The 13,526-nt window shown below is 38.2% G+C and overlaps 2 protein-coding genes across 3 annotated transcripts; one reads left to right on the forward strand and one right to left on the reverse strand.

Annotated features, from left to right (window-relative positions):
- Window positions 1-2,436: 2,436 nt before the first annotated feature.
- Window positions 2,437-3,278, forward strand: LOC135595810 (protein PAL OF QUIRKY-like). The gene is made up of 2 exons (XM_065087205.1): window positions 2,437-2,691; window positions 2,783-3,278. The coding sequence occupies exons 1-2, from the start codon at window positions 2,499-2,501 to the stop codon at window positions 3,211-3,213; spliced, it is 624 nt and encodes a 207-aa protein (XP_064943277.1). The 5' UTR covers window positions 2,437-2,498; the 3' UTR covers window positions 3,214-3,278.
- A 254-nt stretch (window positions 3,279-3,532) lies between these two features.
- Window positions 3,533-11,891, reverse strand: LOC103968459 (uncharacterized). Of its 2 annotated transcripts, XM_009381690.3 has the most exons (10): window positions 11,762-11,891; window positions 10,533-10,619; window positions 9,098-9,199; window positions 8,329-8,405; window positions 7,476-7,599; window positions 6,409-6,473; window positions 4,836-4,905; window positions 4,260-4,335; window positions 4,057-4,150; window positions 3,533-3,948 (listed from the first exon to the last, which is right to left on the reverse strand). In XM_009381690.3, the coding sequence occupies exons 1-10, from the start codon at window positions 11,808-11,810 to the stop codon at window positions 3,823-3,825; spliced, it is 870 nt and encodes a 289-aa protein (XP_009379965.2). In that variant the 5' UTR covers window positions 11,811-11,891; the 3' UTR covers window positions 3,533-3,822. The 2 variants fall into 2 exon arrangements, with proteins under 2 accessions (XP_009379965.2, XP_064943276.1); XM_065087204.1 differs by lacking the exon at window positions 4,057-4,150 and having other exon boundaries at window positions 3,924-4,056.
- Between the last annotated feature and the right edge of the window lie 1,635 nt (window positions 11,892-13,526).

Below are 13,526 nucleotides of genomic sequence, written 5' to 3' on the forward strand. Positions count from 1 at the left end.
CTCAAGGAGCTGTGCAAACATGTTTAATAAAATTGACTTGGTTAGGGAGTTTTCTTGGGCTAAAAAATTATGACCTGTAGCAGTCCATGGATGAGCTTTTTGGTTGTGTATGATGAATAGATTTTTGCCTTGAGAGCAGAGCTTCAGGTTCTCGTTAGCCTGTAACTCCTTGCTTCTTTTATCAAATGCTTAGTGATCCTCGATGCCTGCAAGATTACTGAAACTAATATTTGAGATTGGTAGCCCAATTTTTTCTCTCTCCAGTGGGTAGTTCATTTGATACCCTATGGACTCGGTATCTTTCCTTGCTTATCCCGTAGCAGCAGCGGAAATTTTGGTAGGAGAAGCTTTAGATTGACTTTGTTTTCTCCAGTTTGTAGTACAAATATCATTATCTGATGTGGTGTCTCTTGAGATTGATGTGGCAGTTTCTAAATCTTACCAGTTATTAAAGGATTGTGGATGTTACTTTTTCTTCTTTTTGATTCCGTTGGAATCTTGTGGTAGGTTGTAACTCACAGACGGAGATTGAGCCGCAGCAAATTGACTTGAAGAGCATCGGCAGCAACTGAGTTTGGACTTGTTCGAGGGAAGGTCACTTGGACTGGTACGCTACTTAGCCCAATCCAATTGCTTGGTTACCGCAAAGCTCACTGGTTCAACAGAGATGCATACTATTTCACGAGGGATTACCTTGTTTAACTTTTGCTCCTAAGCCATACAACACCAACGCTAACAGCTGAAGAAGAATATTTGGGAGTCTCAATTAGATCTTACAGATCGTGTTCTCCCCTTCTGCTACTTAGGAGGATGGCGACGAAGCTGAGGCCAGCGCAGACGCCGGTGACGAGGTTGCTCTCGCGGATGAGGATCTTGAGGGTGACGGTGCTGATGTCGGCGGTGATCCGTCGCCCCTCTAAACAATGCCTTGGTACATATTCTGACTTAGCGCTTGGGGGTGCTCCCCTTGTTGATTCGCACGACGTGACATCGATTTTGACATGCCTTAAATCCAAAATATACCATATCACTCATAATAATTAAAGATAGAAAAAGATATTGACTTCAAAATGTATATGAGAATAAAAATGATCGTTAAATTAGAAAGACTAAGAATGATTTTTAAGAGTTATTATTATTAAGATTATAGATGGAATCATAATAATTTAAAAGGGTGTCAGGCTTATCTTAATCTATTATTGATGTGAGATTAATAGTAGTATTATGATAATAAACAAAGGTTTAAAATTTTGATCTATAAATAAATTGATATCTTAAAATATTAATAATTTATTTATATAAAATATTAATTTGATGATGATACACTGGTTGTTCAAAACACTTTCCAAGATTTCATAGCTAATCTCCACCGCTTAGTGAATTAAAAAAAAGATTTCTCACTGGAATTAAATCGATTTGGCGGAGGTGAGGTGAAGAATCTGATCCTTGATCCCTGGATATTCCGATCCTTGCCGAACATTGTGGCTCTGTGGACGCCCTTATCCACACGCATTAAAGAAATATCAAACACACACTAAAGCAACCCCAAACACCCAAACGACAATTCGAGCCACGAAGGAACGGGACGAGCACGGCAAGCTTGTCAGGAGCAGAGTCAAACGTTCACCGTTAAGATGATTGGGTGGGGACTTGGACACGATCATTGGAGAACAAAATTGGGGCCCATGCTATTTGGATTGTGGGCCAGCCTTATCACCTAGCATATAAAAAATCGAGATACTTATCTGCCATGTCCACCGGATAAACATTTCCTGCATCGATTCAACAAGCTGATACGCATCACCTCACGTTATTTGGTGCATTATCTCTATCTATTCTATTCTCGGACATGACAAGTCTACGCCCACGTTTTTGAGAGTTAGAACTGGTTAAGGTTCGGATTGAGTCAATAGTGGTGTATGAGTACAAGTTGGTCAAAGAAATTAAGAAAGATCAAATCTTTTCTTCATCATTTATTTTTTTTTAAATAATAATAATAATAATAATAATAATAAATAAATAAATAAAATAAATAATAATAATAATAGCTTGTTGGATTAGAACAACTGTTTTAATCTTAAACCAAAAAAATTATCGATCCTAATAATAATTACAAAGTCTTTGTTAAGATATTATAGTGGTTGATGTAAAGGAGTAATGTTTGAGTTCGCGTGGCTAAAAATTATTTTTTTTAAAAAATTAAAAGTTGCGAGGGCATGTCCTAGTCAGCAACATCCAATTCCACGTAGGCGTTGTGTATCCCCAACTACAGGTAGCATTAAATAAAAAGGAAAGGTTTTTACTAAGTAATAAATTGGAAAAGGGTGGGTGATGCCACTTGGCATCTTCCTTCCTCTATGAAATCAAAGCCTTATCATTAGCACACAGGCGTCACGTTTCTTCTCTTAGTATAAATGAAGGGCGAACGGTGCCAATGTGACGCCTGAAGCCAGCAGCAGCAGCAGCTCTGAGGTCGGAGGAGGAGAAGAGAGGAAGACATGGTTGGGACCTCAGCCTCCTCGCTCTCCTCTTGCGCTTCCTTGGACGACGTCTCAGTCGTGCCCACGGAACCGGTGAAGCTCCTCTGCAGCTACGGCGGCAAGATTCTCCCACGTCGCCCCGACGGCAGGCTCCGCTACGTGGGCGGTCACACCCGCGTCGTCGCCGTCCGCAGATCCATCTCCTTCTTAGGTATCCTCCACTCTGCTTCTGTTTACTGTGGGATACAGGTCGGGAGAAGCACGGAGGTACTAGGAATCATGCGTACGTGTGCGTGGAACAGAGCTGCAGGTGAAGCTGAGGGAGTTGTGCGGGTGGGGCGCGGTGAGCCTCCGGTGCCAACTGCCAACGGAGGACATGGACGCCCTGGTCTCCGTCACCTCCGACGAGGACCTCGCCAACCTCGTCGAGGAATACGACCTAGCGAGCCGAGACCGTCGGTCTTCCCCTCTAAAGATCCGAGCCTTCCTTTTCCTCCTCCGTGCCTCAGAAGCTTCTTGCAGAAGTCCCGTCGATCCGGTCGCAGCCGCCGAGCGTTGCGTCCGCCAGGCCTCTATGCGGGAGAAGTTGCATAGCTGGTGCGAGAAGCCCGACGCATCTGCCGCCGCCGCCGGAGATCTTCGAGTGCACGGCCGCCAACACTACCATCATGGCCACGGCACCCCGAGGCCATGCAACCATCTCGTGCACCACGGAAGACACTGGCAATCATGAGATGTCACGCGTGATATCTTCTTCTTCCTTCCTGCGCAACATCTTTAGTGCTTCGATTCTTCTTCCTTGTTGCGCGTGGCACTTTTTATTCAAAACACAGATTTAATCTTATTAAAAGAAAAAAAATGGGAACATCGGAGCAAATCTTAGTAATAGATCACTTTATAATTGATCATGAACAATATATTATAGCAAAAGATAGTAAAAATGATAACATAAAGTCTTTTCAATTGATAGGTATAAACAAAAAAAAAAGTAGCATGTGGAACACAATACATTCAGTAAACAACATTAGAAGGCGTGTTGGCTCAAAGGAATATTATCGTAGCGGAAAGAAAAATGATCAATCAACTTTTGAAGGAGAAACTTACAGTTCTCTCACGAGTTGTGGACTCGCAGAAAGTAGTTTGGAGACTGCATTGTTTTACTTTACCACTTGAACTGAATTATTTAGACTGATCATGGCTGCACACTTGAGCATAAGAACCCAAAGAATTAAGCGGAGAATTTTTTGTGCTCAAACAAAATCAAGGGGTCTTCAATATAAAATCATTTTACAGGTAAAGAACAAAGGACCAACAACAGGTTAACACATCTTTCAATCCAGATTCATGATGTACCCTTTCTCGTAACCCTGCGGAACATGTCTTTAATGTTCTGCGAATTGGTTTCTGTTTTTGGTCTCTTTGATTGTCTTCTATTGCTCGTCATGCTCCTTCCATTCTCTACTTTACTCTGCAAATAAATATTCAGACAACACACCAATCGTTCAGAAGAACCTTAGCAGACAAGTAGCAGGTCAGTTCGTGGAAAAGAGGAGTCTGCTGGGTCTTCCAGAAGTACCTGAAATGTATGACAAGATTCTGAATTATTCTCTAGGAAAATTTGGCCTGTCATGGTATTTGTTGTTTCCTTGTGTGTTTCTTCAATATCCAACCTGAAAAGAACTCAAAAGAAGTGACATCATCTTGAAAATCAACACATTATGCAGATCAGGTTGCAGAATGTAATTGGAATTTGGTCATAGCCACAGAAACAGGTCTTACTTCAAGTGACTGCAAAGCAGCATCAACCAAGGCTCATCCTTCACATACTCACCCAAGATTGAGATAACATCCTTCACTGTGAGACAGGAACATCAAGCCTATGTCAGACAACCCATGAGTAACAATTCAAATAATCTAGGATTCGGTTTAAGTTGTACAGGGTTCTAGATAACTATAACCGATGACCTTCACCCCTCCTGTTAATTACTGAGAAAGTCAAAGTTAGTCCTGTGAAGAGTCAAGAGTATTTAAACCATACGGAATTTAATTTCAAATATGTATCAGGGTCCTTGTTTAATTAAGATTGAAGTCTTAATAACAACAGCAAAAACAAGAATGAAGCTGTACTGTCTAGGAATAAAGAGGCTGTCCAGTAGAAGGACATTTGTGATAGATTAAAAATATAAATATATCTTTTTTCTCTGCTATTTTCACTTAATAAGGTATGGTACAATCATTATGGTACCCTGTATAACCCTCCACATGATCTTGGCTATGTGAAATTCTGTCAGTCCAATAATAGACATAGTAACCGAATATGGAACTGGAATTTATATAATAGTTCTAGTTCCATACATGTTTCCCCTTCTTCTTGAGCAGTGTAGTTTTTGTCCAATTCTAACAATGTTGCTTTTAAGTGTTGTACCTGCAAATAAAAAGAAAATATGAGGATTCAATTCGTACTTCTCTGATTATGGGAAAAAATTATGCACAAGAAAATAAAAAACTAATGAAAGCCACGATCCAACGCAAACAACACAACAGTAGTTGATGAATATTTTTTTATCCCGAGCAAGGGGATGGAAGTCCTAGATGAAAGCATTTGAATCAGTTTGAGATGAAACAATGATTGAGGAAATGTTCCATGAATCAACCTCTGACGATTTCATGTATTACAGTATGCGAAAAGTCACACCAAGTGCATTGTTTTTCAGATCGAGAACAGATTTCTAAAAGTTAAAAGATACAAGTCTACTCTCTTGATTTGACAGATGTGATAAAGATCATTAGCATGAAACCAAAACCTTAGCTGTGGTCCATAATGTATAGAACGATAGAATCCATGTTACTAAATAAAATATGAATTATTGAACCTACATGTCACCACAGACTTATAGGTTCTTAGCTTTTTCTATTTGTTTTTTGTTTCTGGCATTGATAGTATCTCGTACTAGTCCCCAGGCCAAAGATCATAAGCATATCTATGTGTATGCCACTTGCTTCACTTGACATGTCTGAATAAGCAAAAGACCATCAAGGCATGCCACAACAAAGGAGATCATGATATGGCATAATAAGTTCTGAAAAAAATATCTATGAATAATATAAGCTACGAGCTTTTCATATATTTATTGAACTATTAGGCATTGGTTACTGCTACAATTCTTCACCAAGAGTTAGGAACTTAACTTTGGCTTAGGAATCATTAACTGCCGGCAGCTTAAATTCTTTGGGCCAAATCAAACTATCAACTCAGTGCTTAGCTCACTCAAACTTTCACAAATTTGTTATAAGAGTGACTTAGGTATTCTGGTGAATTAGGAGCTAAACCTTGGTTCAGGGTTCATTGGCTGTCAGCAGCTTCAATTCTTTAGATCAAACCAAATTATCAACTCATCATTTAGCTCACTCAAACTTTACAAATTTGTTTCGAGTGACAGGCATCCTGAAAGACTTTCTTCTATAAACAAGAGTCAAAATTTAGATCTGATACATGATGTGATTTCTCAGTACAATTGGGCTTCAGTTTTCAGAATTTAGCTCACTAGTAACCCTTTCGGAAGATCTGAAGCGTAACCAGGACTTTGATTGTGCAAGTTTGCTGTCAAGGATGTTCTGATGTTTTAGCCAAGGAACCTTAAATAAACAAATTATTGCAGTATTGCTGTCTATCTCTTTATATGTATTTTATAGCTGATTCATATGCTTTGAAATATTTTCTTGTATATTCCACTCATGTACTCAAAAAATTAAATTATTTTGCGATACTTGCATAAATAGGGAACTTGAAGAAAGCAGTTATAATCCATGTATAGCAGCAATAACATACATCAGACAGATATAGATGAATATATGATTTCACGATCCTGGAATGACTAGGTAATAAGATCAATCTTTTCACTTGTACTGGAAATAGATGAAGACACACCTTACAACACAACCAAGCCAGGACCCTTGAATTATCAAGTCTGAAGAACTTTGAGGATCCAATTTCTACAGCAAACAATGAAAGGATATTAGAAAGAGTTACCCATAGTAAATACATGACCTATGATATTTGGTTTCATTAAGGACTGAATGATATCACGGATCAGAAACCTACTTGGATCTTTATGCAACAGAGAAAGCACACATGGAATTGAAGGAAAAGATACATTAGCTAAAGCATTTTGGAAATTCACAGTCGTAATGCTAGTTCATGACGGGCACAATTATCTTCAGAGAACTCTTCAAGAACATATTCTGAATAAATTACTTCAGAAAGAAACTGCAATCAGACTACAAGCTTAATATTTCCAAAAAAAAAAGAACCATAGAATTATCCAACAAATATTGAGTTAAGTCTATTTTATGTAGTCATTATAACGGTGATCACGCTTCGCGAACCGCCATTTTCAGTTCTGATTCCGATTTCACCAAATTTGGAATTGAAATTGAATCAATTCCATGGGGTTCCGATTCCGGTTCTAGAACTGCCGGTTCCAGTAATTTGATCCACCGATTTCGATTAATAAAAAAGAAAAAATTAAAGTACTTCACCAAGATTCAAACCCATGTCAATAGGCTTTAAATCTAAAGTACTAACCACTATACCATGGAAGCTATTTGTGCTTTATTTTTATTTTTTTCATATTTAGCTGGTTTGGAATCGCCAGTTTTGGTTCCAATTTCTAAGAACCAGAACTGAACCGTATGGCCCCTGTTCCAGTTCGGTTCAGAACTGCTGAACTGTTGACTCGGTTTGGTTCCAATTCGGACCAAACAGTGGCTACCCCCAAGTCATTATATAGAATAATAGTAAAATAACATATAAACAACCCAAGAAACATGAATCTCAAAAGCAAGATCCAATACTTGAATACAAAACAAATGTGAAGTACACAGTCAAATTCATTATGTTATGCATTAGCAAATGAGATTAAATTTGTTAATAACATATGATACAGGCCAATTCTTATTACAACACAAATCAAAACAAAACAAAAAAGATATCACCTTTCACTTCACAAACCATATTCATGGTATCTTTTGCCACAGAAAAAAGATGCTGATAACCCGGATAGCCATCAACATACAGAATTTCATCCAATTGTCTAAACACCCCTTGATCACTTGCCTTCTGCATTTGAATATTATGATTGGTCACACAGCATTAGCTCATTTATTTTATGATGGCCAATTTATAATGAAATATAATGTGATGATCACTCAAGAAATAAACTGAATAACTTTGTGAATACTAATGCAGCAGTGTGAAATTGGTCCATGCACTAAAAACTGATATTATGGGAGAGAACTTCAATCATTTTTATCAAAGAATCAGCATGTTAAAGTTAGATAGACAAAAAATTAGCAGATACGTAAATGTTCCAGTTAAATATATGCATAAAGGTAAATATTTTTGTTTGATGTATAAACAGGGTTGAATGAATAAGAGCAGATCCATCATATTTTCAATGGGAATTATCACACAACAATTAGGTATGGGTTTGTCAATACATTCATAGATAAAACATGATGTATGATATGATTTGCAACTTTTAGGGCTCCACTCATTATAAACTGATGACATGACACAGTACCCACTATCATCAATGGAATAATGTGTATGTCATCAATCCAATTAATTATTAATATCATTTCTGAAAGTACATTCCTGATAATTCAATATGGTATAGGCAAAAAATAACACATCACATTAAGAAACATTATGGGAGGTAACTATAGGGCAAGGAGTTAACAGATCGGATTTCAATAGTAAAGAAAACCTAGCAAGTGCAAATGCCATCAAGAATAAAAAGAACCACAATTTTCTTTGATTAAAAATAAAAGTATATGTTGAAGATACCTTCATACGAGCTTCCTCAAATATTGGCAAAAGGACAAATATGGGGTCAATTGGAGTAGAAATATATAGGCTGCCATCTGTTGCACCATAGGAAGAAAATGTCAAATTAAAATGACCATATAATTTAAGTTCTTGGAAATAATTAATTGTCGGTTCCGTGTTGCATCATGTCCTATTCTTTCTCGACAGTTGATATATCCAAACATATCCATAACATGCCATGTCCATGTCCTTCCTTGATATCACCTAGATAAGTTCTTCAGTATTCTTGATTCTAAGAGTTATTGTTTTTATGTAGTTCAATTGCATCCATTAGATGATCAAGCCCATTTCAAAAGAGAAAACCCAGAGTTAAGTAAACCCCGTCGACAATAGCTGCCAAAGGAACCAATCTTCCTAAGCATAACTGAGCTAGGAGTGGAAGTCTACCTCCTTGAGTACATCCATTCTTCATATATTATAATCTGAGGTACCAAAGCAAGAAGAATTTCTAGCTAAGTGCTCCTACTTCATGCCAAAAGCATAACTACACAACCATATAGCTGATAATAGACAAGTATTTCTTAATCCAAAAGTCAGATTAACATATTAACGTAAAGTGTCATATGTAACCTCAAATTCCATCATTTTATGAAAATTAACCCACCAATTGTACAGGAAAATGGCCAATAGAAAAAACAAATAACTACAGGTCCTTATTACAATGGCAAAAATGAAAATATACTTCAATCTGTGGATGATAAATGACAATTCCAGCATAAAAATTTACCTTCACAAACATAGTCTCCCAGAAACCAAGAGCCATAAGACTGCTTAAACCAATGCAGTTCTTGAAGATAACCTTCCCTGAGAAGGTAACATGCTGGTTTTCCTGTTAAACTAGATGTAAAATTAGTAAAAGCAATTGCTTTATGTAAAATATACTTGTTATCAAAATATTATGTCCTGATTACTAACTGTCTTATTGCACACCAAAAAAATTCAGTTTTCAGTTAGTAAATGACAACTGTTGACTGAAAGCAGAGTGGTAGGCATCTTTTGCATGTTAAGAAAATAAAAAAGTAATACAATCAGCTCACCAATGAGAAATTTTCAGTAAATGGAGTAACACTGAGATATTCTTTAATTTATTAAGGAACGATTGTTTTAAACAACATTTTAGGCCACCAATAAACAAAAAGATATAGTTTTCATAGTATCTTGTTCGGTCATCTTTTGAGAGCTTGTGATTAAGGTCTAATTAGGAACCCACTAGACACGGAAAATTGTGAGGAAATACTTGTGCTTATTAGAAGCTTCTTGAAGCCAGAACAATGAAACTGCCCAAATTTGTAAAACATGAAATCTATAAATATCAAATTTTTTTCTTAATAATGCCAATATGTGTAAATTTCTTCCAAAATATATATCAATCAATATGTTAAAAGCACTCTTTACTTCTATAAAAATTTCCAAGCATTTAAGAAACTCAACTGACATCCTTCAGAAGTCCTAGGGAATGCCCTGTTCGTGGATGTTGATCTTGCAACAATTCTCTTTCTTCTTCTTGTTCCACGAAAACAGTGATAACATAACAGAATCAATTGAGTTGTGTTGACACCATTATAACCAGAAGGATAAATTATTTAGCAGCAAACCAATTAAGTCATATAAAAAAAATCCAATTTCTCACAACCTACCAATACAAGTCAACTGAGGTATCACACTATAAGCAACTTAGAGGTCTTGCATTACTTTAAACAAACCCGAGCATCAATTTGAATTTTTGGTTCACTAGTGTAGGTCTCCACTATCTGATTCTCTTATATGAGGCCTGGTTGCATATGCAAATAAAACCATATGTCAAAATGTGTAAATACATCCAAACAGGTTTATCTTTTTATACTTCAAATATTTAGATAATAATCAATAGCATGGATCCTTTCTTAAAAAAGGTAGCAATAAACTTCTATTCACTGATTCTGTTCACACTAAATGAAGGAGATTGGATTTCTCTTTCCATGCACTTTAGGCTCACCAAATTGTGCTCAAGGATATAATTATCATTGAAATACATCATTGATTTTGAATAATGACCAATGACAGTTCAGTTTTAAATGAGAAAGTGTGCATATGCAAAAACCTGAAAGGCCTCAAGGGTAAACACAATGTAGAAGTTAAGGTTACAAAATAGAAAAAAAAAGATTTCAGACACATTGACTTACCTGATTGTGGATGACGTAAAGATAATAAACATCCTTCTGCATTTGCATTTCCAATTATATCGTCCCCTTTGTTTGTAATGGGAGGTACTGCAAAGAATGAAATCTTAGTGCAAAGACTTCAGATAAAGTTATCTTTAGTTATCTGCTATAAATAACATATCTTTTATGTTCAGAAAAAAAACTCGTTATATGAATGAGGTTTAAGGAAAAGTTGCACCACAGTAAGGTGTGAAATGTCATCCTCCAGGTCTAAAATCTTAAACAGTTTAATATGATTATAAATTAGTGTAAAAGAACAGAATCCACCACTAAAGCAATGTGATTGCCAGATGAGCACAAGATAGCGAACGATAACATAAATAGATTACAAAGGATGGGAGTCTAATATGTAGGTTATCTAAGGATGTCAAAGAGGACAAACAGATCAGGGACAGAGCATTTTCAGATTTTACATCATGCTTTGGGAAGCAGCTCTAACAGTAAGAAGGCTTCCGATGGTGTTTATTGATCTGTTTCTGCTAGAATGTCTCAGCTCTGGACTTTCTTGCAAAATATTCTTCAAGGAGTACGATATTCTATTGAACAAAAGACGACATGAAGCACCAACAACGAGGGTACAGTCATTACAAATGAATTCAAGGACCAAAAATGAATAGGGCGCAGAGCTGAGGTGACCAATTATTTTAACCCTACTGTCTGTCGCTAAACTTGAAGGGTTGGAGAATCGGTGAAAAGAAATACCAGCATTTGGCCTTTGACAAACAAAGACAAGTTTAAGGAATGAGAATAGCTCGAATGGAAGAGTTTGTTGGTGATGGAAACAAGATCAAAATGAACATCCTATGGAAAATAAATTATAAGAGCCTAATGCAGATCCTAAAATAGAAGCATGAAAAGAAAGAACAGAGGGATTACAAGAAGAAAAGAAGATACCATGCCTACTCTCAGGTGAGGCCATAACCATAGTTTGTTAGATGCCCTAGTTCCGCTAAATCTACTATCTCAGAGGATCTGGCATCACAATATCTATAAACAATGCCGACCATAGTAAAGTTCAGTAATCCAGCCAAGAAGATAGCCTTCGATCCACACTCTAACATCCGTCATGCGTTTTGGTACCCCTTTCGAACAGAAGCCATAAGTGTCAACACTGACACGAGGATCTTGGACACGAGAGAACGAACAGGGCACGGTCAAGAGAAGAAGTGGGAGAGGGGCAGCGAACTCACAGGGGGCGATCAGGAGACGGGGCGCCTCCACTCCTTCGCACCACGCCATCCCCGCTGCCGTTCCAGAAAGAGAGCGAGGGAGACCGGGGGGGGGGGGGTTTGAAGGACGCCCGTGTTAAGGAACAAGGGTGTTGTTTTGGTGGGCCGGAAGGCCCGTGTTTGGGCCCATAGTAGGCTTTAAATTGCGCGCAGGGACTATGATCATCCAATAATCATCACGCGATGGAATTCAAAATAGAATGCTTGACGTGTTGTCATTGTCGTTGTTTTCGTCAAGACATTCCCAGCTGTTTGGGTGCTTCGGGGAATCAACCTTTCGCAACTCTAATGCACACTTTCGTGAGCGAACCACTCGACATGATTTGACCACTATTTGGTGCCACTCTGCTTCATCTTTCGAGTTCCTTGCGGCAAGCACTACTGTTATTAATTGCACAACAACAACACACTGGTACGAGCTTTGGAATGTAGCGGAGGCAAGGAGTCCTTGTCTTCTCTTCCCTCGTAATCTTCACCTCCAAATCACGTGCACGAGTTTGATACTACCCGTTCCTGTCTTCCTTACTGTTGTTGTTTCCCACTCAATATAACTTCCTTTAATAAACCAATGGATCCATTACCGTATCATTTTAATATACAGTCATCGACAGGTCACCTCTTTTCAGTCGACATGTCACCGTGATCCTATTGACATGATAGGATCACGGTGATCCTATGGAGTTAGTTATGCAGTGACCGGCACACTAACTCGGTAAATATTACTTCGTAACTTTAGGTTAAACGGTACAACTTTATGATTCATCGATAATCAATTTATAATTATTCTTGACATTTATCCTGATCTCATCATACGTTCCCCGACTATATTCTTGAGATTATACTTATTTACTTGGTCATTTGATTAAATCAATAGAATCCTTACCGACTAAATTACTGGAGATATATTATCGGAGATGGTTCCTATATAATTTTTATAGGGTCTAGAATAGAATTCTCAAAGCTTTCCGATATCTTAACCTGATATAGATTTCAAAGTGGATTTGGTTGCTTATGAACCCATTCACTTGTTGGACAACCTGACTTAAACATATTCTAATATATTCTTCTTGCCGCCCTACGTGGATTGCATATGCAAAAACGAACACCGCAAACCGGTGTGCAATCCTTGGCATATTTGCTTCACGAAAGCAAAAGATCGTGTCGGATCCAACACACGGTACACCGACTTTACGCCACTCAAACCTTTCGTCGCGATACGAAACGATGCTCCCGTCCGTATAAAAATACGAGGCCCCGACACGAGCGTCCCATTCAGTCAAATCTGCAAACAGCTTGAGGCCACCAGCCACCATGTCTTCTATGCCTTGCTTTCCAAGTTAGATTCCCCACGGGCAAAAGCAATCCCACCAACGGCCTACTTTTTGTTGCGAGGTCCCAATCGGCAGGCACAGACGCCCATAACCTGTTCGATAAGTTGACTCAGAGTTGCAGTAACCCAGATAAGCACTACCTGGAATCCTTCTCGCTCTTCACATCCATCCTGAAATCTGGAGCGGCATCTTCGATTCGCATCCGCAAACAATCGTTGATTCCTGTACCCATGAGGACCGCGAGGCGGACAAGTGGAACCATCATGTGCTGCACGAGTCCTGTTTGACGAAATGCGTGGCCCCTAAGATGGCCGGAAATGATAGATTGTCCGTTTGGGCATTTTGGCTGCCGCTTGTGAGGAGCAGAATAAAACAAAGGTCGTGCACCCGTCGGG

This window comes from Musa acuminata, chromosome BXJ1-10 (genome assembly GCF_036884655.1).
Source record: "Musa acuminata AAA Group cultivar baxijiao chromosome BXJ1-10, Cavendish_Baxijiao_AAA, whole genome shotgun sequence".
In the NCBI taxonomy this organism is placed as follows: domain Eukaryota; kingdom Viridiplantae; phylum Streptophyta; class Magnoliopsida; order Zingiberales; family Musaceae; genus Musa; species Musa acuminata.